General features: G+C 33.1%; 2 protein-coding genes across 2 annotated transcripts in view; both read right to left on the reverse strand.

Moving 5' to 3' along the window:
• Positions 1–19,203, reverse strand: part of LOC111052041 (pericentriolar material 1 protein) — a 51,628-nt gene extending 32,425 nt beyond the window's left edge. Inside the window, exons 1-8 of the mRNA XM_039422550.1 lie at positions 18,916–19,203; positions 16,962–17,052; positions 10,481–10,577; positions 8,412–8,514; positions 7,187–7,291; positions 5,098–5,189; positions 2,557–2,702; positions 1,388–1,511 (exon numbers count right to left, since the gene is read on the reverse strand). Of these exons, the coding sequence (XP_039278484.1) occupies positions 1,388–1,511; positions 2,557–2,702; positions 5,098–5,189; positions 7,187–7,291; positions 8,412–8,514; positions 10,481–10,577; positions 16,962–17,052; positions 18,916–19,127 (970 nt within the window). The 5' untranslated portion in view covers positions 19,128–19,203. The remainder of the gene's footprint in view (positions 1–1,387; positions 1,512–2,556; positions 2,703–5,097; positions 5,190–7,186; positions 7,292–8,411; positions 8,515–10,480; positions 10,578–16,961; positions 17,053–18,915) is intronic.
• Positions 19,204–19,775: 572 nt separating this feature from the next.
• On the reverse strand, positions 19,776–25,782 carry LOC120350146. Its single transcript, XM_039422552.1, has 7 exons — positions 25,149–25,782; positions 24,514–24,621; positions 24,045–24,227; positions 23,664–23,792; positions 23,318–23,498; positions 21,768–22,594; positions 19,776–19,784 (listed from the first exon to the last, which is right to left on the reverse strand). Exons 1-7 carry the CDS (start codon positions 25,329–25,331, stop codon positions 19,776–19,778), a joined length of 1,620 nt encoding a protein of 539 aa, XP_039278486.1. The 5' UTR covers positions 25,332–25,782.
• Positions 25,783–26,726: the final 944 nt, after the last annotated feature.

Genomic DNA, 26,726 nt, shown 5'->3' on the forward strand with positions numbered 1-26,726 from the left:
AATTTCCTATTTTAGTGATAATGTGAAATATTTCTTCTATGTTTGGTTTTGAAACATCTAAATTTGAAAATCTACTTTGTGAAAATAATTAAGGACTAAAAATTTTGTGAAGATTTAAGGCTGTTTAAGACAACTACAAGACTTAAGGCTGTTCGATACACTTTTTTTATTATTTAAATTGGATTATCTTTTTCAATATAATTGTTAAGATGTTAAATAATTATTATAAGAGTGAGAAAATGTGGCAACTGAAATTTTTGAGTGGTCTAATAAGCGAGTTATGGGTTGTTCAAGTGCTGACTTTCCAGATTCCGTTTTCTTTCCAGATCATAAACGGTTTCGACTATATTATTTCAACTTCTCTTGAAAATTCAAAAAATGTATCTTTCCAAACTGAAACATTTTATTCCCCATATCGTTCATAAATAAAAAAGTAACATTTTTGTAAATTCGATAACTTGTTAATTTTGGTATTAATTGCGAAAAAAACACATATTAGAACAAAGCCAATGATATACTGAATGTATTAAGAAAACTCCAATGGAAAATTCGAAACCGTTTATGATCTGGAAAGAAAACTGAGTTTAGCACTTCAACAACCCATAACTTAAATATAAAGGAATAAGAATCTCAGTACCCTTTTTTGAAATATTTTATCACTACATGTTTCGGACATTTATGCCATTTTCAAGTCATTTGAAAATGGCATAAATGTCCGAAACATGTAGTGATAAAATATTTCAAAAAAGGGTACTGAGATTCTTATTCCTTTATATTTATATTACAAGTAGCCCTATACAGAAAAGAGATAACCCATAACTTGCTTATTAGACCACTTAGAAATTTCAGTTGCCACTTTCTCTGATCTTAACAATTATATTGAAAAATATTATCCAATTTAATTAAAAATAAAAAGGTGTTCCGAACAGCCTTAACCTATTTTGGACGATGTGTAATTTGGACTATATTTTCTGAATATTTGTAATTGTTTTAATTCAATTTAGAAGTATTTTTTTAATTTAAAGATGATTTTTGTGTGTTTGAATTGTAAATTGAGTGAGTAGCTGAAGAATGTTGAAGTAACACTTAACCTTCCTAACAATTAACAGTCCTACATTTGGACTGTTGTATAAATTAGAATTGGAACCGTTTTGGGCGTAAGTTAGTCTGTGGTACTTTTCTATAGGTTGTGTGATTCTGAATGATTAAATAAATAAATAACCTTATATAAATTTGGGAGAGGAATAGCACAAGGTTACCTTATTTTTTCTCTCCTTATCATTTCGATACTTATTGTATGAATCAATCAGTAAAGATTGTATAAAATATTTAATCTATTCATTCCAGAAAATTAATACAGTAAAGTTATACTTTATTGATAACTTACCAAATCCTGGTCCATTTTGAGGATAGAACGGGGGTACCCACATGTTTCCAGGAGAGCTCATCATAGGAATATTGTGATGTTTATCAGTCACATTTTGACACACCTGCTGCAGCTGAGCTTGCATCTGAAAATTACAGTTTTCTTTATAGATTATAACTTGATATGAGACACTGCATAGTTTAAAAGTATGGGTGAATATTTTCGGAAAAGCCAATATTATTTGATTGTAGATCGCTAGTCACAATTTCTGAAAATTTACGTATTGTAATATAAATATGAGTTATTGTATAGCTTAGAAGGATTGGTTAAGGCTGAAAATAAACTTTCTACTGGTAATATTTTTTAAAGTTTTTCGATTTGTAAATCATCAAGCTATAAAAATGAAAAAGTTTTCTCAGGAAAACATGTTTTTCCCGATCATTACTTTTTGAGATAAGAGCGCCTAAAGTTTAAATTTTTGGGACAGAACATTAAAAATTCGGTAAGAGATACATCCATGAGATTTAGAGGATACATTCTTTATGGTATTGTTGATTGAATAGATCAAAAATCTTTTGAAAATATCAATTTTTGAAAAAGTTATTCAACTTTATATTAATTGTCTCAACTGAAATGCAAACAAAACAATTGACAAATTTTCTCAAAAATTGATATTTTCAAAAGATTTTTGTTTTATTCAATCAACAATACCATGAAGAATCTATCCTCTGAATCTCATGGATGTATCTCTCACGGAATTTGAGATGTGTCCCAAAAATGTAAACATTAGACGCTCATACCTCAAAAAGTAATGCTCGGAAAAAATGTTTTTCTAAGAATTTTTTTCATTTTGATAGCTTGATGATAAACAAATTGAAAAACTTTGAAAAATATCACCAGTAGAAAGTTTATTTTTAGCCTTTGCACAGCCTTAATATTTTTGGAAAAGCCAATATCAAGTGATTCTAGATCGCTAGTCACAACAAAGATGAAAGGGAAGAAACATTGAAATAATTGAGGATATTTTTCTAATCAGTGAACTTTTACAAATAAATAGAATATTGAGCAAAGCCTATCCAGTTGAATTTAGAAAACTTTAATATTGTTGATTTCCAACAAGAAGACAGTTTTGTGAATAGGAAACGGTTTCAGTAACTATAATTTATGTTTGAAATGTAGTTGATACCAACCTGTAATATATGTTGAGCTATCCACCTATTATCAGGATTGGGTGAGATCTCTTCGGACGAACTGGCATTCTCTTGTCTGTTGGGCTGCTGAGTGATGAATGACGAGGACGGAGTCCACAGACCATGAGGCATTGACGCACCACTTCCTACTGAAATGCGACAAAAATTATATCTTTTCATAAAATAGAATGATTGCTCATGGGAATTGATACTCATTGATACAATGAGTCACTTCAGTTATTTTTGTCATTCTTTTTTACCAAAAATCTGGTGTGGCGCACTCACACAACTTTCCTTGTCGTTATGAAAATGTATCACCTGACGCTAATAGCAGAAGTCTGCTATTTCTTCATAGTGTATGATTCAATAGAATCAACAGTTGCCAACAGTTTGCAATTGAAATAATATTTTCTCGAATTTCGAGCTTATTTTCAATTTTTAAGTGAAAACGTTACTGAACATTAATTGTAGAGATTTTCATGCTTAATCTTTTCCACTTGGAATTTTTTGTTTAAATTGTATCTGAAGCCTGATACTTGAGAATCTAAAATCAAACTTTGCATAGATGGGGCGGAGCTCCTGGAAGTTTTACAGGTATGAGACTCATGGCAGTTGATAGAGCTTATCAATGACTATTTTAGGTATAAATTTGATCAAAATCGTTGGAGCCGTTTTTGAGAAAATCGGAACAAACCCTGTTTTTGAGAAAATCGCGACAAACCCTGTTTTTTTACAACATTTTCGCCATTTTAGCCGCCATCTTTAATTGAATTTTATCGAAATTGTTCGTGTCGGATCTCACACACACACACACACACACACACACACACACACACACACACACACACACACACAGGGTCTAGGTCTCAGGGGACCTAGAAACATATAGAAATTTAGAAATTGGGGTACCTTAATTTTTTTTTCGGAAAGCAATACTTTCCTTACCTATGGTAATAGGGCAAGGAAAGTAAAAATAAATTTCTAGCATTTTTTCAAAGTATAATATAATACGTGTCGGAGAAGATAATTATTTATATTCTGATGCATATCATCGTTTAATTTCATTTTCCTCTTGATGGGTATCAAAGTAGTTCACATCGGAAAAATCATTAGTTATGTACACTCTTACAGGAATTTGTAGAAGTCCTATTTTCAAGATGTGAATAGCTGATAGTAAGCACAGTTGTCACAACCAATCATCTACTATGAAGAATGATATGAGATTACAATGATATTTAAGTTTGATGATGAGATTTTGAAAAAGTTTTCATTTTATTGATAATTATAGTAACTACTTAGCCAGAAACACCTTAATTTACATTATACCAAAAACTTTCAATGATTTACCCGATAATTGTGCTGAGTTTGTTAATATGCGCCTGTTGAAAAGAAATTTAAAGATTTGGTTGAATAATTACACTTTAGATGTAACATAATGCAATTCATTATCAATGTATTGTATTGTTGTAATTCATTCTGTTCTATATTTTGTATGTAAGTTCAGGTTGACTACATATTATAACACTTTTGAGAGCTGAGCCAACAATATTAATTGATTAATATCATGATAATTTTAACTATTGAGTAAATTCTGTAAGTAAATTTAACAGTGTAATAAACTGATAAGTAAATCTAACTGTAAAGTACAAATAAAGTTCACTGATATATGTATATTTATATTTGAATTTACATGTTTTGTATATGCTACCTTGTCAAGCAGCCTCGTTGAGGTTCTTCGCTTAAGGTAGCTTATTTATTCAATAAACGTTTTTTCTATTCTATTCTACTTCGTAGGCCTATAATTTTCTATGAAGGATATGATAAAATTTGGGTTTATTATTAATATATATATATAAAAGCGTAATTGCACTCACTGACTGACTGACTGACTGACTGACTCACTCACTCACTCACTCGCAGAACTAAAAATCTACCGGACCAAAAACGTTCAAATTTGGTAGGTATGTTCAGTTGGCCCTTTTGGCAATCTTTTGGCAATATTTCAACTCTAAGGGTGGTTTTTAAGGGTTTAAAGTTCGTCTTTTAGCATGTATATTCTTCTTATTCTCTTTATTATAATTGAAAAATGTCCATACCATATGTTAATAAAGAACTATAATCTAGAGAGAGTACCTCTTCGAAACAGTTGTTAACTGGTAACTAAATTAATAATTTTGTCAGGTTGGCATTAAGTTGAGTTGACTTTGTTAGGTTGTTGAAGATTGAAATGCATTTATAGCGGAAAAATCGATTGGGCACTGCTACTCCAATCAGAGCTATTCCTGGGAATATTATATTACTAGCCGTCAGACTCGCTTCGCTCGCCATATCCGTTTAGTCTGGCCCCCCGACTGGATCGTCCTAACATATGATAAAAATGCTCAAATGAAAAATGCAGGCGAGCGAAGCGAGCCTACTGATCTCATTCTTGGACGATCCAGTCGGGGGTCCAGACGAATATGGCGAGCGAAGCGAGCCTGACGGCTAGTTATGTATATCACTTCTCTTCAACAGTAAGAATCTGATTGATATGAAACCTACCAGATGATTGTTTACTCCATGTATTCTGAGGAGGTGGCCCCGAAGATGCTCCATTAACACCAGAAACACTTGCTGAATCGATTCCCACTTCCCTGAAAAACATTAACGCTCACCTTTACTAAACTCAGTTCGAGCCAATAAGATTATTTTTATTAATAATTAGTGGGATCGAAGGGAAAAATATTTATAATAAGTAAATAGTATTTCTGTAGTCAAAAATTTAATTGGTTTTCAAAATCGAATTTTCAACAATTTTTATAAAATTTCGATACCATTGATTGATACAGCACGCATAATTTCTCAATTATTGAGCAACTATCTATACAATCGATATTTTTCCACATATCGACCTCAAACATAACCATAATTAAGGGATTGGTTTCACTTTCATTTGCATCATATTTATAATGATTTATTATTTTCACTATATTTACACATCTATACAGGGTGTTTACGATCTCCCTACCAAATACTCTATGGCATTGTTCCTGAGTAAAAAACATATCTAAATATCATTGTGGTGTTGCTGATAGAGCCTATACTCAAAAACTATATATATATTTGTATTCCATGTGTGTATTTGTATTGCTTATTGTTCGCATATTGAACCCTCGCAGGCCAGTAACATTGCACTCCCCTATTCCTTTCCATTCTGTTACCATTGTCCAAGCTCCTTTCTTTCAAGTCCGTCGCACCAACACATACCTGCATAGTATTTCCACCCCTCACAACTCCCTTCTTTGTCTCACTCTTAACACTCCCACTCTCTTTCCTATTTTTGTAACTTTCACCTCCCTTTCCCGCTAATAGATATTAGACCTTCCACGAGAAGACAGTAAATTCCTACCGAAAACACGTGCTTACCGAAAGTTTCCTGTAGCTGGCCTGCCAATAATATGATTGTACCGTATGATTTGTAGTTTTATTTATTGGAGTCAGATTATTAAATTCTCATTCAAATATAAACGTAGTAATTCAATAGTATACACCCATACATCTACAATCATATTTAAATTGTCCGCAAGTCTTCAGTTACTCACACAGCGGCCATTTTGCTTTTTTCACTTATTTTTTTTCTAAATAATTCAATCATTCAGAATTACACAGGAAAGTACTACAGGGTAAAACACTAAAATAATGGTTGAACATACGAAATTGAAACTTTGCACGATCATTTTTAACACCCAGACAAAGCTAGAAAAAAATTATGATAATTTTTCAAATCCATAAAACAAAATGGCGGCCATTTAAAATTTTGTTCTTCAAATAACTCAGAAACCGTTGGTTTTACATAAACATTACAAGAATAACTTTTTTTAGTAAATTTAATTGCCTATCGATTGGTGCCAGATTTTTTAAGATTGATCTCAGTTAATATTGGTCCAATCTTAAAAAGTCTGGTAACAATCAATACGGTAGGCAATTAAATTTACTAAAAAAAGTTATTTTTGTAAAGGTTTTTTAAATCCAATGGTTTCTGAGTTATTTAAGAAACAAAATTTTAAATGGCCGCCATTTTGTTTTATGGATTTGAAAAATTATCATAATTTTTTTTCTAGCTTTGTCTAGTTGTTATAAATGATCGTGCAAAGTTCCAATTTCGTATGTTTAACCATTATTTAGAAAAAAAATAAGTGAAAAAAGGAAAATGGCCGCTGTGGGAGTAACTGAAGACTTGCGGACAATTTATATATTTAGATATGTTTTTTACCCAGGAACCATGCCCTAGAGTAATGGTAGGTAGTTCGTAAACACCCTGTATAGCTGAATCATATATTTTTGTACTGATGATAAATTAATGAAATTTGTGGAAATTGAAAACCTGACCGTATTTTGGACTTTGTTATGATGTATCTAAAATCGGGAGAGGAATCAAGGTTCACTAGTTTTTCTCTGCGTGAAAACTGAATGTATTAATAATTTTTTTAAATAAATAACTTTAGTTGAGTAGCACAATCGAAATCTGAATGTCGCTATTACAAGTCATGCTATTGAATAGGGCCACCCACAACTGAGGATATCGCTTAGTCAAAGTTTAAGCTGATATGTAGATAAAAACTTGTCACATAATGAAATAGCTCAATCTTACCTTGCAATATTGGTGCAAGATGTTGATTCTTTATGACTAGTTGGTGCGGATGATGCCTTATTCATGACTGGCATAAAGGTTGCATCGTTCTCAGTTTCCCCATCACTACAAGAGAAAAATTGGAATCGTAATTTTTGTTTACTGATTCTGTTTTATATTTACCACATTCAATGTTTCTACTGGTAAATATTTTGATAAAATCTTCTCCTTTTCCAGAATATTCTTATCAGGTGAAAAGATTTCATAGTAACTTCAAGCCATTTATGGGATAAAACTATTGCTGGATGAAAATTGAGACATATTTGGTATTTGGTGTATGAAAATCATGATTTTGTTATCAAGAAATATCCAGGGAAGCATCTTTGTTGTAGTCAAACAAACATGAATAATATAATTACTAGTAGTTCTGTGAACAGTAGACCTCGCGCAGTTATAACGACGTCCCAAACCATAAGCACATCCACACTGATACACTAACTATTTATTTGATCAGATCATGCTTACACAAGATTTAATTATCATATAACGCTTTTCGGAATTTAGCGCGAGAAAACCAGAAGACATCTAGGCGCCCAGACGAGCTGTTATAAGTTCTTTGCATCCTATTTAATAGTGCATAAAAATTGCATTCAATGAGGCATGCAATTTATAGTCTACACAGCTGGCTCCTTTTTCCTTTTATATTATCCTAGAAATGCAAAATTTCCAAAAACCATGTATATACATACGTCGACGCGCAATTTAAAAAGGAACATACCTGTCAAATTTCATGAAAATCTATTACCGCGTTTCGCCGTAAATGCGCAACATATAAAAATATAAACATTTAAACATTAAGAGAAATGACAAACCGTCGACTTGAATCTTAGATCTCACTTCGCTCGGTCAATTATTAAACGAAAATCCAAATTAAATGCTGTAATTCATTTGTATTGCCCTATTCCAGCAATAGTTTTGATATAAATAATATAGTTATGTTATTACAAAAAAAAATTGTATTGGAATTACAATAAATAAAAGAATGAATTCTGCAATCAATTTCAATACTAAACTGAGTGAATTGTAAGATTCAACGATAAATAAAAAACAGTACAGATGAAATAAAAAGTCAAAATTGAATTACTAGGTACTAACAGTCCAACTACTAATTTTAATTAATAATTTGGTACCAATAATATTACGTTTAATGGCAATGATAAATAATAAGAACAATGATGGAAATTACCTAGAAAAATCTGGCGAATGTGTGTTATGGTCCTCTAGAGTGCCCTGGGTGCAGTGGGAGCCACCCCAAGTTGTAGTAGTCGGAGTTTCTTGATAACTGAAACCTGCAAAACCATTATTTCTTCTTATTTCATGAACAAGTTATTGTAATTCACTTAATTCCAAATTGAATCTACTCTAGTAGAGAAGATTTAAACTCTAGTGAGATATTTTTTAATCACACTATATATCTTGTTTAATAGAATACAAACAAATTGGAGATAGTTTCGTGGAAAAATATAATAATCATAGCTTTTTTTCTAGAAAGGCAGATCACAAGACAACCTGAAATTAGGCCGGGCGCTCCGCTCCACGTGCTTTCTTGCAAATCGGAAAATTTGAGTGGAAGAGCAGCAGTTCTAAACGAGTCGTCACCGCGAGAAAATGTAGTCACGGAACAAGTCTCGGCCTCTAAATTAAGCTTCGGCCTATTTAGATGAGAAATATCCTTATTATTTATTATTTTGTATGATTTAAAAGCATGTAGTCTGGAAAATAGTAGTTAAAATGTAAACGTGAGTGTCGATTTATTTGTTAAATTTTCGATTCCATGGTGAGTGCCAAAATTATTTTATCAAGCTCGAATAGATTGACCAGATAAATTCACCGAAGCCCTAAATTTATTGTAGAGTGAGTTAGCAAATTCTTGTCTAAATATAATTTATGAATCATTGCGATAAGTCTTAATTTGAAAATATTATTTGAAATTACATTTTTTAATGTTGTAATTTTGAAACAAGTAATTGAATAAAAATAACCGGATTGGTGACAGTGAAGATTATGATTCGATGCAACAACATTTCAAACATGACCGATAATTCTATGTTTGAATACAACTAATAAATTAATGTCAGTAGCATTTCTACCAAAATCTTTTATTTGACGTTCCTGGCTCGTGATAAGTTACTTAGTTGCTAAAACAGGTGTTGTTAAACAATAGTGAAGATATTAGCATTCGCATGAACGAATCCATCCAAATCTCCCAACCGTGGATTCAAATAATTTAAACAGTTTAATAGTTGAGTGGAGATTTTAAGAGCAATTATTATATTTTTTCTTGTTACAAAATGGGGTGCTAACAAAGTCCCCCTGGCCTCCCACCGTTACAATGATGTCAGGTGTGGGGTAGAGTTATAGATACCTCCAGCCGTTACAATGATGTCAGGTGTGGGGTAGTGTTATAGATACCACCACCTGTTACATTAGCAACTTAATTTCTCATCGACGGTATTCTAGATCATGAGCGATTTATCCTAGGTTTTATCTAGAGCATTCGTCCTTTTCAGAGTCAAACATATTTACTCTTACTTATTTACTCCCAGGGCAATCTATATCTAAGTTGATATTTCGCCGCACCAACAAACTGTCTCCACTTAGTTCGCTCCTCAGCATATTTTACTGTCGCTCCAAGCCTCTCCATGTCAGTCTTAAGGTGCGTACAGACTTTCGCTCAGCTCCGCAACCGAACGTCACTCCAGCAGAGCGATTGATGATCGACCAGGGAGCAAGAGTGGAACGACCGGGGAACGCGAGAAGAGCTAACATCTTCCGTAACGTTCATGATGGTTGCGACTGCAGAGCGGGGGCGGAGCGACTGCGGTGCGATGGAGGAACGAGGGCGGTACGCAGCTTAAGCCTGTTGAGACCATCTATGTCTGGGTCTCCCATATGGTGTTCTTCCTGGAGGGTTGGAGGTTGCTAAAACTTTTTTCAAATTGGACACTTCTCCTCTTCTGAGTACGTGCCCGACCCATTGTAATCTCCTCCATTTTATTTCGCTTACAATTTCTAGGTTATTGTGAAGGTCTCTGATTTCCTTATTATGCTTGCTCGTACGTGGGCTCAAAAATCAAAAATAAAGTTTGATATAGTCAAACATAAATGATAAAAATTACATTTATGTCATTGGCCAAAATTAAATTCTCCATTGAACAAAAATCCTATTTTAATACGAAAGTGCTCATTTATTCCACTTAAAAATTCGTCTATCAATTTGAATATTTGAGATTCAAGATAGTAAAAAATATTTACCAGCTTGTGAATTGATGTCTGTATTGATAGATGACATCAAATCGTCCTTCTTCATCCATTCTTCCAGTTGCTGAGTTCGAGCCCTAAGCTTTGCAGTCTGAAATGAAAATATAAAGAAAAATTACTTTAAAGTTGAATAGAATTAAGGCTGAACTCGAGTATTCAATCTTAATTATTCATAGAACCAGATAATAAACCTGACAGTAAAAACCTCAATTTGTCAATACCAAAATGAGAATACTTACTATTGATTTTATGTATCACATAACGTTTAGCATGTGAAAAATAATACAACAAATCGAATAAATAATTATGTATATGAAGGCCTGAGTTTGAAAACCAGACAAGTGCCACACACTAAATTGTTGGGAAATCAAAAAAAAAAAAAAACTCCTCATCACAAACAATTCCCCAAAAATTTTACTTTACATTCTTGTAATTATTGTAGTACGTTTTCCATCACTATAACCTTTTTTGAACGTTTAATTAATTAACAGGGAGGCTTCAAAGTTGATAGAGATATCTGGTTTTCAAACTCATATTTTTCGGCAGGATTTTGAGAGATTAACACATGATTTGAACATTTTAAACTTTTATGTACAGAAGAAATAGAGATTGATCATAGGATAGACCCATCATTCATCATATTATTCTGATGCTGATGAATTGTCTACATAGTAGACATATGCCTACCATCTAATCTAGTTGAATTTTCATAGAATCCATGGTAGTTTTCTGGCACAAGCTCTGCTTTAAAATATTGTATGTAATTGCATTTATGAATTTTAAAAATGATTGCTTCATCTTAGAGTGGATTTGAATTTCTTTTATCTATATTAAAATTATTTTATTGATGAAAATTGTACATTTTTCTGTAAGGGTCATGTTTTTGTCAGTTATGTTGTGGACTTCTACAGTATGTCCTTCATAGACAAAACTTCTATATTAATTGGAAACTATGAATCTACTTTCCTTACTATTTATTTGTTTTTGTATCTTCTAAAACAATTTAGCTGAGCACTTGACTGGAGGTGGTGTTTTATGAATAGAATATGGATCTCTGTCATTATCATCCATGCTGATATTATTATCCAAATCCATTTCAAAATAAATAATTATAAAGACAATAAAGATAATTGTAGTGACTTGAGATATTGCAATATTCAGTCTTCAAACTTAATCAATAAAGATAATCTAAAGTAACGAACAACCAAAACAACTTGTTTGTGACATAACCTAAAAAAAGGCGGAAATTTAACCTCGATGAGTTTGAAAACAAGACATTTCCAGTACATGTCTGGTTTTCAAACTCATCGGTTTGCTAACATATGATTTATACAAGTGTAAACTCAATCTAGCGGCAAAACTAGGTACTGTACATGTCTGATTTTTACACCAATCGATTCGGCAGCTTCTGTAGTATAAGAATCAGACAAAAACCTATTTTCTCAAAAAATTGCGCTTGTCTGGTTTTCAAACTCAGGCCTTCATATAATCTGTTACACGTTACACCTATTCTCATAATATTTATTGAAGCCACTACAAGTTGAAGAACAACAAAATACATGATAATTTTCAATAAATTACTGAATAAAATTATTCAAATTCTGTATCAATTTATTACAGGTTGGTCTAAAGCTCTAAACTAAAAATCTGATGTGGCGCACTCACACAACTTTCCTTGTAGCCCAGTCAATGAAGGCAAAAAATAGGCATTTGTCGGAACTAATTAGTAAAAAGCTGAAACTTTGCCCAATGTTACATTAGTATAAGAGAAGTTCCCCTACAAAAGTCCCCGACCCTACCCCTCTTGCTTCCCCCCCCACCACCTTTTTAAGTTAAAATGTCGATGTTTACTAGAAGCTCGATATCTCAGTAACCAATCATCGAATAGAGTTGATTTTTTTTAGAAAGGTTGCTAATATAATGGTCTACAATAATGGGTCTATGCTTTTTCACGATAAAAATGATAGTTATCCTGATATAAACAAAAACATCTAAAAAATGAACTTTTTTCAACTAGACTCATTTTTGTTTCCCAATTTACTTATTTGTAAGCAATTTTATCGAAAAAAACTTTGAATGAAAGTTTAAGATCTATTCTTTCTCAATCCAACGATATAAATCTTGCTTACAAAAAATCGGAAATGTCGCTCTGGGAGGGGGAAAAAGCAACGCGCTACACTTTTACGCTACGAGCTACGCGGTCCCCTCACATCAAGCTCGCACAAGCCATGCGTCTATTTGAAAAACGAGAGATTCTCAGTTATATTTTATTCTTCAATACTCATAGTTCAGATTGATAGAATAGTTTTTATGTTCAATAGAAAAGTAGCTTGTTTATGTGGCTTTAAGTTCATAAAATTATATTGTTAGATTTTAAGAGAACCATTGTGACTAGATGTTGTATAGAATGCATAATATGGATATTTTTGAAGATACAAATGCAGAGTGAGGCTCATAGCATAACTATATAACATATAACTATATTATATACAAAAGACTAAGTATTTTGTATGCTACATTTTGACAATACAGTGGTGAGCTGGGCCCATAGAAATAGATGACATCTATTATTATGGCTGGACCGGGCAGTAGGGGTGCGGCGCTAACGTTGCTCCTCTCAATATTGTATTTGTTGCTAAATAAAGAAAAGAAACTCGTTCTTTGCATTCTCGTATGAGTGGCATTCTCATCCCTCATGTCAGTTTCAGAGGGAAGTTTGCCAAGTTCGGACGTGCGTGGTAGACTTTTCGTAGTGAAGCACGTGGTAGATTTTTCGTAATTTTTCGTTGTGAAGCACGTGGTAGATTTTTCGTAATTTTTCGTAGTGAAGCACGTGGTAGATTTTTCGTAATTTTTCGTAGTGAAACACGTGGTAGATTTTTCGTAATTTTTCGTAGTGAAGCACATGGTAGATTTTTCGTAATTTTTCATAGTGAAACACGTGGTAGATTTTTCGTAATTTTTCATAGTGAAACACGTGGTAGATTTTTCGTAGTTAGTGCATTGATGGTGACAATTTTTTCACACAGTTCGATTATGAATTTATTTATTTGTGATTCCTTCTGAGTGATTACACACAAAAATATAGTTTTGTAGAAATATCAGTTCGGCGTGATGTGCTCCTGTTACTCCAAACAAGTTTGAAACAATTAGTGATGGATGAATCGGACTTAAATTGTTTAATTTGTGGTAACAAACTAGATGACAATATTGTAGTTGTAAAGAATGGAATCAATGCTATTTCTGAAGCCAGCAAAAAAAGAAGAGACAGTTTACATGAAAAACTACGAGGAAAGAGTACTATTAAATTACACAAGTTATGTAGGCAACAATACACAAGACCTTCGAGTATTCAAGCAGCTATAAAGACACTAGATGAACAAAATGAACCCAGTACATCAACCATTGGAGTTACTCGTAGAACCCATCAGGACAATTTTGATTTTAAGTTGTGTTGTAAGTTTGATTTTAAGTTTTGATGTTAAGTTGTGACGACTGGAATAGAGGAGCTGAAGAGACACAAAACTGTTATGTTGTATGGTACAGACACTGATTTGTTGATACTGTTGATAGCTCTTGCCCCTGAGAATCAAGAAATCTACTTCTGCAAACAGATAACAGGAAGATTGCATGGAAAAGTGTTCTACAGCATTTCAAAGATAATAGATAAGGTGAAAAATACAAGGAAGCTTTTACTATTTGCTTATGCAATAACAGGCTGTGATACAACTTATTCTTTTTTCGGCCTTGGAAAAATAAAATCTTTAGAAATTGTTCAAAAATCAGAAGAAGCTCAAAGACAAGCATCAGTGTTCATTTGTGAAAATTCATCTAAAGAAGAACTGAAAAGAAATGGTGAAGATTTTATTCTGAATTTGTATGGCCAGAAAAAGCACACAAGCCTCAATGAAGCACGTTACTTCATGTTTACAAAACTAGCAAGAAAATCAAAACTCAGATCTAATTTTGATCTTGCTAAGCTTCCTCCAACGTCTGAAGCTGCACATCAACATATATTTAGAGTGTATTTGCAAGTGCAGACATGGCTTGGAAATAGAATGGATGCTACAGATTGGGGCTGGAAGATGGAAATGGTGAAGAAAAATGGTGATCACAAGAAAAGTTTAAAACCGGTACAAAGCACCAAACCCTTTGCACCTGATGACCTTCTGCACCTTGTGTCTTGTAGCTGTAAGACATCATGTCTTAAATATTGTGGGTGTCGGAAAGTGGGACTTGATTGCTCTGCCATGTGTGAGCACTGTGATGGTCTTTCTTGCGAAAATAGTCCTAATATTGATGAAATTATTGATCACGAGATTGAATTGGATTGTCAAGAACAGTAAAAGAAGGAAGAGAAGAAGAAGAAGAGAAGAAGAAGAAGAAGAAGAAGAAGAAGAAGAAGAAGAAGAAGAAGAAGAAGAAGAAGAAGAAGAAGAAGAAGAAGAAGAAGAAGAAGAAGAAGAAGAAGAAGAAAAGGAAATGAGGAGGAGGAGGAGGAAGAAGAGAAGAGGAAGAAGAGGAGGAGGGGAGGAGAAGAGAAAGAAGAGGAGGAGGGGAGGAGAAGGAAAAAGAGGGAGAGTGATTTTGAGAGAATGACTATTGTATATAGTGTGAATATTAATTTAAGTGGTGGGTGGGCGGTCCGTGATGGTGTTTGACACCTGCCGGTTTGAGCCAGTCCGGGACACGGCGGGTCCATAGGTGGTGGATGATGGAACAACCCTAAATGAGGGTTAGGAATAATCCCCCGAACCAAAACTGGCTCTCTTTATATGCTTTTGTAATGCTTCTACTGCCAAACACTGAGATCTAATTTTGGGGGTTGAGGGACCCCCTCTACCCCCCTTCTTCATGGTTTAATGAGCTTGGTAGTATCAAATTTGAGCTAAGCGCCCAAAAATACTATAAAACAACTGAAGAAAGATTTTCCGTCCGAGTGAATGTCTTAATCATATAACATGCAATAATAATGATGATAATGAAGGGTCGCGTCAAAGCGTAGCGCGTTGCTATTCTCCCTCCTAACGCAATATTTCTTATCGTTGGTATGCTAAATTATACATCGTTGGATTGAGACAGAATAGATCTATAACCTTTGTTGGAGGCTTTTCTCGATAAAATGGCATACAAGAAAGTTAATTGAGAAATAATAAAAAATTTAGTTGTAAAAATGCAATTTTTTTAGATATATTTATTTTTATCAGGATAACTGTTGGGTTTATCGTGAAAGTGAATAGAATCATTATTTTAGACTATTATATTACCAACCATTTGAAAAAAAAATCAACTCTATCCGATGATTGGTACCTGAGATATCGCGTTTTTAGTAACTACCTGTTTTTTCCAACTTCAAAGGCGGGTGGGGGGAGAAGCAAGAGGGGGAACTTTGGGGACTTTTGTGTACAAACTTCTCTTATACCAATATAACATTGGGTAAAGTTTCAGCTTTTCACTAATTAGTTCCGACACAAAACCTTTATTGACTGGGCTATTGCCGTTATGAAAAATGATCACCTGACGCTAGTGTTCACGCGCATCTCAAGTCTACTATTCAAAGATCTGAGCCAGCTGGTGACAGGACAGGTGTGGAGTCACACGAGGTCTGCTATCTCTTCATAGTGAATCATTCAATGGAATCAACAGTTGCCAACAGTTTGCAATTGAAATAATAACATTTTCTCGAATTTCGAGCTAATTTTCAATTTTAGGTGAAAATGTTACTGAACATTAATTGTTGAGATCTTCATGCTCAATCTTTTCAACATGAAATTTTTTGTTTAGATTGTATCTCAAGCCTGATAATTGGGAATCTAGAATCAAACTTTGCATAGATGGGGCGGAGCTCCTGAAATTTTTACAGATATGGGACTTGTGGCAGTTGATAGAGCTTATCAATGACTATTTCAGGTATACATTTGATCAAAATCGTTGCAGCCGTTTTCGAGAAAAAGCCTGTTTTTGACAACATCTTCGCCATTTTAGCCGCCATCTTGAATTGTATTTGATCGAAATTCGTGTCGGATCCTTATATTGTAAGGATCTTAAGTTCCAAATTTCAAGTAATTCCGTTAATTGGGAGATGAGATATCGTGTACACAGACACACATAAACTCATACACACACACACACACCACACACACACACACACACACACACACACCACACACACACACACACACACACACACACACACACACACACACACACACACACACACACACACACCACACACACACACACCACACACACACACACCACACACACACACACACACACACACACACACACACACCACACACACACACACACACACACACACACTCAAAAACCTGACCAATACCCAAAAACCACTTTTTTGGACTCAGGGGACCTTGAAACGTATAGAAATTTAGTAATTGGGGGAACCTTAATTTTTTTGGAAAGCAATACTTTCCTTACCTATGGTAATAGGGCAAGGAAAGTAAAAACTAACCGTGTTATTTGGTTTGACAGGTTGCCTCTGTTTGTCACTGGCCACAGCTGCTGCTACTTCCTGATACAAATCCTGGAAGTTGTTCTCTGACCTATTAGATCAAAAAGTTACACCATTTGAATCTTGAATGGAACATAGACTGACACAAACGTAAAGATACCGTAGAGCATAATTATGTGGAACAAATTTTCAGTCTCTTGATTTGGCTAAGCATCACATCTTTGATAAATTCTCTCTTAACTCTCGACGGATCAAAGTCCCACGAGTAACAAATTTTCAAAGTTCCGTTGTTTGAACAACTATTGAGCTATTTTTAAGCAAGTTTATTGTTCGAGTTTATTTTATAAGCATTTGTAGCTGAGTTTTGCATGTATTTCACTCCTGTTTATAGATATTTTCTGAAGCGAACAGTAATATATTCAATATTCAATGCTCTGTAATATTAACCTTCCGGTAGTCACGCCCTACTCAATCACACGAGCAGTCGCGTGTTGTATTTTGTAAAACATCCAATTTTCCAAGTGTTATGTACTCTGTTTACTGTCAAAACATATTAATTGTAAAATTACTTATTACATCTTCTTGGATTAGTTTACGCCTATGAACATTTGGATGATTACCATTTCATAGCCCAATAATGTACATCAATCAAAGCCATAAATTCTGAGTTAGTGGTTCGTTTTCAGTCCCCGTATACAGGCTTTTCCTAACTTATGCACTAACGTGCGACTTATGCACTGTCGTGACTAAATGACACCTAAAGACTGATCCATTGCTCGGTTGATACTGCAACTCAGTGGAGTGATGGGGGAAAGTTTTGGAATGCATAGGTGACTCATTCACTGACACCACCCCATTCAATAGTTTTGTGCAGCAAGAAAATTGACACTGGTGTACTTTTTACAACAGCGCGACTGCCGGAAGGTTAACTGTGTAAGGGAATTTGTTATGTGAATGATGTAATTAAAAAAAAAACCTTGATTTGTTTTGCATCCTGTTGGGCACACATTTCATTCTGTTAGCTATTGAGTAAACTGTTTGTCTTCTTGTTTGGTCTTAATGAAAATCACTCAATCCATTGAAAGTTTTGAGAGTATTTGCATAATCAGAAACCATAAACTTCTTGAAAGTTCTGGAACACAGCCTTATAAAACATACTAGTTATTGCTGTCAATAACACTCTTGCTCTCCAGCTATTTAGTCTGTTCTATCTGAACGTTCTATTTTCTAAAGTCTGTTTTATTTTCTAAACGTTTTGAATAATAATAATAATAATAATAATAATAATATAATAATAATAATAATAATAATAATAATAATACGAACTATATTCATCAGTCAACAAACTCAATAGTAAAGTGCGCTTACTTGACTTGGATCCGTAAGCACTCTAAAGACCAACCATCTGGTTGTGAAGAAGCATACCAGCAGAATAATAATAATAATAATAATATTTTTTCCTTTCCTTTTTCCTTCGTCCTGGTACCTCCCCCCCCCCCAGAAGAAGGGAGTTTATTGCAGAAAATATAACAAACAAAAATGGAAATACACTTATGAAAAGAAATCTTATAAACAAAAACTTAAGAATAATAAACAAAGCAATTTCCTTTACAGTGGAAAAATCATACACAAGACGAAATATAAATTCTCCAAAACCTTCTAAAGAAAGTTTGACTGGAGGAGTCAAGTTTTACATTATATTTTTATAAGAAAAAAAAACTGAAATAATAATAATAAATAGCCGGGGTACCAAAGTAGTAGTAATGATTTAGACATGATATAGCTTGCAAGAAATTATTTTTCAAGTCCAGGTCTGGATAAAAATTATGAAATTAATATAAGAAAAACAATATTATTCTATTTACTTAATTTCTAGTCGTCAGCCACCATTATGCCCATGCATAAAACAGAGATATATAGGAACAATAATGTACTCATATAAGCCATTACTCACATGTCCATCAGAGGCATACAGTCTTCATCCGAGAATCCACTGGCATTGTTGAGCAATGCTAGAATTCTCTCAGGAACGGGCTTACCAGAGTCTCTCAGCTTCTCCACAAAACTCAAAAGTTCTTGAAGATGGTGAAGCCGTGACCGCGCTTCTCTCAGTCTCCTACAAATAATATAATTCATTTCAAAAGTTGAATCATGAATTTGTATCATTTAGCATCTTTCTATGTTAGGAGGAACTATTTAATTCCCAGTTTCTAGCAATGAGATTTAATTACGATTGATTATTCTCAATTAAATTGATCAAATAGCAAGGCATACTCTAATCCAACCTTGAAAAGTTTCTGTTGCTGGCATACGTTATAAAATTTATAACGTTCTGTAAGTTATAAAATTCATCTAACAAAGTTGATTGGATGGCAAAGCAGTTGTTATTATGTTAGATCATTTCAATTGCTAATATTATTTCATCGAAACTAATTTTGGAACTAATTCACATTAAGTATTAATATATGAAGCAATATTCTTCAACCAGATCATTCTGAACTTTGACTTCAATCAATAGGCTGCCACACCATCATATTGTAATATCATATTTGTATTATTAGTATTTAATAGATAACGACAGATTTGAATTGAAAAATATCTATGAATATAATATTATATACAGAACCAGGTTTCGTGGCTTTACCAGCCACATCTTCACTTGTTTGTTAAAAACTACTGTCTACCAAAGAGAAAATGGCGGAGGAGGAAGTGAATAGATGAGTAGGTAGTTGGAGAGGCTTGATATTTAGGTAGAGGAGTGAGTAGCTAGAGAGGCTAGCTCTCCCTGGTGTTGAGTTCAAAGTCAAGGCAAGGCTAGGTGTTCTAAAATGGTAGAAAGATCATTTACAATTTTTGTTGATTTAAAGTTGTTTAAAAACAATGTTATACTTGTTGATGGTTTTGGAGAGAAATGGAATTTGTAAAGAATGTTTTTGAACACAATTTTTGACTTTGCAGCTTTGTTGGGACCAGTTACGGGGTGAACATATCAAAAGTCCCCATCCCTACCCCTTGTGCTAAAGGGATGTGGGTGGTTTAAAAGTTGCATTTTTCAATGTTTTGCTTACACACTCATATCTTGAGAAAAGTGCGTTCAATCGACTTGACTAACTATTCAGAAATGATGCTTGATAAATTCTCTACAATATTTGTTCTGTGGTGATTTGTGATATCTCCAACAGTTTTTGAGATATACGCTCTTAAAAGTGTAAAATTGTTGAAATAACAGCTTTCAACAGCATTCGTTGACTGGGCTACTAGTAAACATGATGCTACTAGATTATTCAAGAGGGCTACAATCAATTATGTTACTAAATTAAATTTAGCTTACGATGTTAAATCATAATTTTTCTAAGAGAAGTAATAATATCGTTTTCTGTTTAAGTACTCGTTACCAGCACTCAAACTATGGTTTTGCTGGTGTCGCCGAATTAGGCCCAAATTCACCAAAAACGAAAATTAGGTTTGAGCGGCAGTTGGTTCTAAGTCACATGGTTTTTAATTAGTTTATAATATGATTTTTTGTTTATTTAGAATCAACTGGCGCTCGAAGAAAGTTTTCGTTTTGGTGAATTCGGCCCTTAGTATATATATATATATATATATATATATATATATATATATATATATATATATATATATATATATTATGTTGAAAATAATAAAGAAAACATTGGATGAGTTAAAAATTTAATTTCCAAAATGTAGATGGCTAAAAATAGTATTTAAATTAGAAATTTTGAGTTACGATACTATTGCATCAAGTATTGGACTAATATTTTTGAGTTGAGCTAAAGAAACACGGTAGAAAATCATGAATGAATGTGAATTTTTCTTTATTTACAAGCAAATAAATAAATGATTAGAGTATTATTATTCTCTGAATTTAAATTAGTTTGACCTCAGCTCACTATAATACTCGTGATAAATGGCTGGAATCAGATTTTCCCTACACAAAGCTACAAGATCCCTCTTCTTCTGCTCACTTATTGATGGCGGGACCTTATAGGCTGGCGACAGTGCAACTGATGTCAGATTCATAGATTTTTTCCTTCCATGGATACATACTTCTTTGAAAGCTTCATCTTTGTAGCTTAGTTTCACGAAGAAGCTATAGGGGCTGTTTTTTCTGTACTCAATTATTTTTATATCTGTCCACATTACTCTTTCTCTTTCTACAGTTGTGATAAAATTATTGCCCATTGTGGATGACAGTTTTTTTAAATCGAAAACTTCATTGGTTGCCAACTCGGTGACCCTGTACGGTTTTCCAGTTTTTTTTGCCAATGAAATTACAGGCGTCCATTGAGCAGGTATGAAAATTGGAGAGCCTCTGAGCACTCGTTGCTTCTCCTTCTCAATGCATGCGTGCATAGAATCACCTTCATTCTGAGAGTGTCCAGAAATTAAAAATTTATGAGTTATTTTCTCAATGTTCTCATTCCTAACAATGTGCAGCATCAATGAAGTGAAATATTTGTTTTTATTCTGCCCAAAACAATTGTCTGAATACAGAATAATTTCGTTGCCTTGGCAGTGACTTTTAATATGCTTGTAAAGGCATGTTCCTATTTCATTGGCCCCCCTCTGAGCAATGGTTTCGTCCCAAAAGTAGCAGTGTCCTTCTTTACTCACAGCATTGTAGACAGTGAGGTTATAACAACTTAGTTTTCTCTTATAGTAGAAAGCATTGATATCACCACAAGGACAGTTTAAAACTGCTTGCAAATCAAAACAAAGGACGTCAATGCCTTTATTTTCTCTTCCTTTTTCAATATCTTTCTTTTTCTCTTCGCGTGAACTCACTTTTTCAAAAATGTGTTGCTCATGTGAGCTCTTCAACTCTTCTTTTCTTAGTGAATCACTATTCTTGAAGGATTCACATGTATTGCACTGATCCTTCTTTGGTTTGAACAGACCAATGTTGAATTCTGTATTGAAGATAGTGCAATACAAGTGAAACTTTCCACACTCTTTTCCTTCTTCTTCACATTTTGTTTTGTATAATTCATATAGTTTTGTAAGAGTTAAACTGCCATCAATGTACTCTCTGCTCGTTTGGGCTCTTAAGTAATGTGACTCAACTTTATCAATACTTTTTATATGATTTCGTATGTCTTCTTTAATATTTGGGTCAATTTTAGATTTCGATTGCTTTCCTCTATTATCATTTTCAACCGTTCCTTCTCCATTGAGTTTCTTCAGAGCAGTTTTGACCATCTGGTCTGTTATGCTGAGTGTTGATAGGAAAAATAATTTACAAACCTTCTTCCTTTGTCTGTCAACCTCCAAATAGAATGCATAATTATTATTCCTTCCAGTTTCAGTTTTTTTATACTGATATTTCGGAACAATCTCAGTCATATTTTTCACAATGAAATCTCGCTGCCGTGAAATGTCTCCTAAACCCCAAAAACTTTTCAAAATTGATTCTCGTTCTCCTTCAGTAATTCTGCTTGTACATTTTTGCCTGCACTTTTCTCCACATGGCTGTTTTAATGTCCTAGCTTCCACTATCTGTCCGGAACTATTAATGTACTGCTCACCACGATTGCATTTTGCTTTCTTGATGTTTCTTTGCCATTGTGAAGAATTTCGTACTCGTTTCCGACTCCTCTTTTTGCTTGTAGTTTCTGTAACAGACAAGAAACATAAATGTAAAGTTTGAGGTAGCCAATCAATCAATTATATTGGAAATAGATGATTACAATGTTAGGTCCTGCTTAACCTGAAGGGTTTTTTCAGCAATTGCCATTTCAGTACAATATTATGCACAACTTAAATAAAAATATGCTTATGGCTTTCTTGTGGGGAGCTACCAGTAGGGTAGGTTCCACTCGCCTTGGTCACATTCTGGTCATCCATCCGAAAGCAGTCCATAGTGTTTGTGACCTAACAACTTAAATTAAAATAATGTTTGAATAAAACTGAATTATGCTGATTTTTTGTTAATCATTAATGATCTACAAGTAAGAGAATAAGAAAACTAAGATGATAATTATTATTGAGAAAGCAAAAATTATAATAAACATAATAATTAAAATTAAAGAAGAAATAGAGTCTTGATAAGGTGTTAATTATTGAACTAAAATGCGGTTAAGGAAGGGATAAATAACCAATTCATTCTACATGCAATTATTAAAACTAATTAATAGTCGTTCAGGATGGCGGCAGTGATTTTGATGAATAGAAATCAGAGCAGACTAATAGCTTCAAAAGATATAGGCCTATTATGAATTTCAATTAAAATAATAACTGTTATTTGTGAGTTTTATTGTCCTACAATTAATTGGAACAAAATGTAATGAAAATTATCAGGCAAAATAGAATAAAACTAATAACAAAAAAGGTCTCACCATCACATGTTTCATCAGAGAGATCAGCTTCGATAGATGTATGAGGTTGCTGTAGACCTTCCAAACCGTCAGCTATTTGGCTGTTATTTTCACCTTCTGGTTCAGTTTCTGATAGATTTGCCCTCAATTCATTAGTCATATTTCTGTCAATCTCAGCTGAAGGAGTATCATGCATAGAATACTGTAACAAAAATATAAAATATAATAATAAAGGCAAAGCCTGTTTTTCATCTCCCAGATTTTTTTAATTTTCTTGAATGAGATTATGAATATATACCAATGAACTATCTGTGAAATTAATAGAATAGTTGAGTGTTGGTGTTTACAATGATAATTTCCTACTTACATTCTCATCACTTGTTTTTGGAGCTTCACAGAAGGAATGAGGTCCATCTTCCAATAAATTGGGCATCCACTCGGGGTCTCTGTCACTGTCATAGTCTTCTGAAGAAGCTGAGGTGTCATTCATTGAGTCCTGTAAATATATTGAACAAGAGATTCAAATTTTATACATTTCATACCATAGAACACAAAAAAAAAATTGGAAAAATTAAAACGGTACCGTACAAAGATTGATTTTGAGAACAAATGTTTGAACAGTAATAAAAGCAAAAATTCTTTTCAAAGGATCAGCTTCTATTCCTTCTGAATCCAAATTAATTACGTTCCTGTAAAACTAACAGAAGTATCTGGCATTTTCATAATGATAATGAAATATTTTACTCACAAAGTTTGGTTTGTTGTATGTAAGAGTGTTTTGAGCTTGAGAAATGAATCCTCCCAAACTATCAGTAGCTCTTCTATTTATTTCCGCTTCGAATGATGCAGATTCATCTTCTGATGTATGAGGAACACTCTTTTGGTTGCATTCACTATTATGGCCTGCCATTACAATATCTTTTATTGGAGCCTGTAACAATAAATATACTTTAATTACTACTCGTGTTTAGTTAATTGATGGTAAACTTCACACAGTATCACACCAATAAATAAGTTGCAACAATCAAAAGGCACACCATAATTAAAATTGTGTGAAAACTCTGTTGGGAAATGAAAATAGTTTTAGAAATAATGATTATTTTTTGATTACATGACAGGTTATCTTCATCAGTAGACTCTAAATGAATTGTGTTTGTAAGAAAAGTAATTTTGTGAACATTATTGATATGAAAATCAAAATGATAAGTTTGACTTACAATGAATGCAGATTTTAATCCTTCCAAATCAGCAGTTTTTTTGTCTCTTTCTGTAGTAGATACATCTCCTGATAAATTAGTCACACATTCAGCTTGTCTTTCAGTATACTGTAAGCAAAAGACAAAAATTTTCCCATGATTAATCAGGACAAGGTACGGTATCACAATACAGTACTAATAAGAAGCAAGTGATGTTCCTTTGAATATATTGAAGGAACCAAACCTTATTGATTTGTATTGTATTTAGTACAAATAAGAAAATAATTTTGTAAATTAGTTTACCTATGGTTCTTCAATCATTCATGTACACAATGAAGTTATTAAAATTTGTTATTGTAGGTAGCCTATAGATTAGGCTATTTATTATTGTGTTAATTCATTCTTGTTAAATATATAAATAACAGTGAGTCCAGCTATTGAATTCAAATAAATGTTTTCAACTCTTAAACATCAATAATTGTCATTCATTTACAAAGTAATTAAGTTTATTTCCAACACATAGATTGCTTAGGTAATGTTGCCTAAGCTTGTTCAATTTCAAGCAGTAGGCAAAGTGCTAGATTTTGTAATAATAGCAAAACTTAGTGAAATAAATTAAATCTATCAAATAAATCAAATACGTGAATTATACTTACCATTGTTATTGTTGAAGTTTGTTCATCACTCAAGTTCTTGTTGACTGATGTTAATTCCATGTAGGTAACTGGAGCTTCAATATTAGATTCAAAACAATCACTTTTTCCATCATCTCTAAAATCCGATTCTGCCACTTTAATGGCTAAGTTACGTATCTTAATGCCACGGGAATAAAATTCCATAATTCCAATATTTTTATGATAAATAATGTAATTCACTACTCGTTCAAATTAGAATAATAAATAGTTATTCTGCACGTGTGAAGATTAACCTAGCTTTACAACTTAACCTCACCTTTACAAACAGAACCAAGCCACCAATCAAGCATCGTAACTATGAGAACATGGGGAAACACAAACACATGTCATCATGCAAGACTATCGGATTTTGAGTTACGATAGTATTGCATTCTACAAGCATGTTTCTCTATTCAAGACTAACCCAACTCAAAATAGGATACTATTGCTCCACGTTGATCGATGATATCTCAATCATGCAATAGTATTTTTTTCTTAATAACAGATGTTATATGAGGTTTTGAGTTACGATACTTTTGCACAGTATAGAGTTGAACCTTCTGAATCCGATGGTGCATCTAACTCAAAAATAGATTTTTTTGAGTTACGATACTCTTGTTCTGGGGGTGCGATATGTAAGTCATCCTAGAATCATAAAATTATACACCTTAGTCTACATAATAATAGACAATAAATTTCATGACTTGGATGCTATAATTCTAGTATTCTCTCTAGAATCTACATTCAAGTATACAAATACTTTAATTGATTAACAACAGAATCTACCATTAATTAAATAGCAGGAATTCTAATACAATCAAATGTTGTTAATTAATATCTCATTCATTAAGTATGAATAATCATATCATGTTATTGCAACTAGATGATGAAATGCATTGCAGAACTAGAAAACAGAGTAGATTATGTTTAATGTAGAATGGTTTTAATCAATAGTGTTATACATGAATAGGCCTCCTGGAACTTCATTGATGTAATCTTGTCAATATTTATTTATATAGTCAAATAATGTATAGGCTAACCATTATTGATTAGACTTGAAGGATACAAAATTGTATATTGGATGATGATACAAAAAGACTCTACTCCTGTTGAACAAGATCAAGTTAGAAAGACAGAATATTATTATTGTAAGGGCCGCTTGCACAGTATAGATCGCTAAACTCGATTAAGTTAATCTGAAAGTTTAAACTTGAATCGGTTTTCTCAGTGCATTTACTAATCCAGTTTAAGTTAAACTAGTTTAGCGTTAAGTTGGTAATAGAATGTCATTGTTTATAATATCAGGAAGGCTGATTTTTACAGGAAATTTGTTATTTGTTTACAAATTATCAGTAAATTGAGGTTATGTAGCTACTATTTTCTTGTTCAAAATCCACAGAGCTGTAAGCTGTACGGTAATAAAAGTGGAAAGTGATCAAGAAATTCTTTAAAAACTTATGTTTAGTTGGCACCAAAATTATATTTTAAAATGAAAGATAAAAAAGTTATTTTGTTACGCTTGAATCTACTACGGTCATTCTCGTTTATAAGAAATCTCTC

Source organism: Nilaparvata lugens, chromosome 3, assembly GCF_014356525.2.
Source record: "Nilaparvata lugens isolate BPH chromosome 3, ASM1435652v1, whole genome shotgun sequence".
NCBI lineage: Eukaryota > Metazoa > Arthropoda > Insecta > Hemiptera > Delphacidae > Nilaparvata > Nilaparvata lugens.

Bases quoted from the DNA above. Each gene is read 5' to 3' on its own strand.
- LOC120350146 (XM_039422552.1), bottom strand. From the start codon at position 25,331: ATGGAATTTTATTCCCGTGGCATTAAGATACGTAACTTAGCCATTAAA. The intron at 23,793-24,044 runs GTGAGTAAAATA...ATATATTTACAG, and splicing joins CATACAACAAACCAAACTTT to GACTCAATGAATGACACCTC. The intron at 22,595-23,317 runs GTGAGACCTTTT...TGTCTGTTACAG, and splicing joins CTCTGATGAAACATGTGATG to AAACTACAAGCAAAAAGAGG.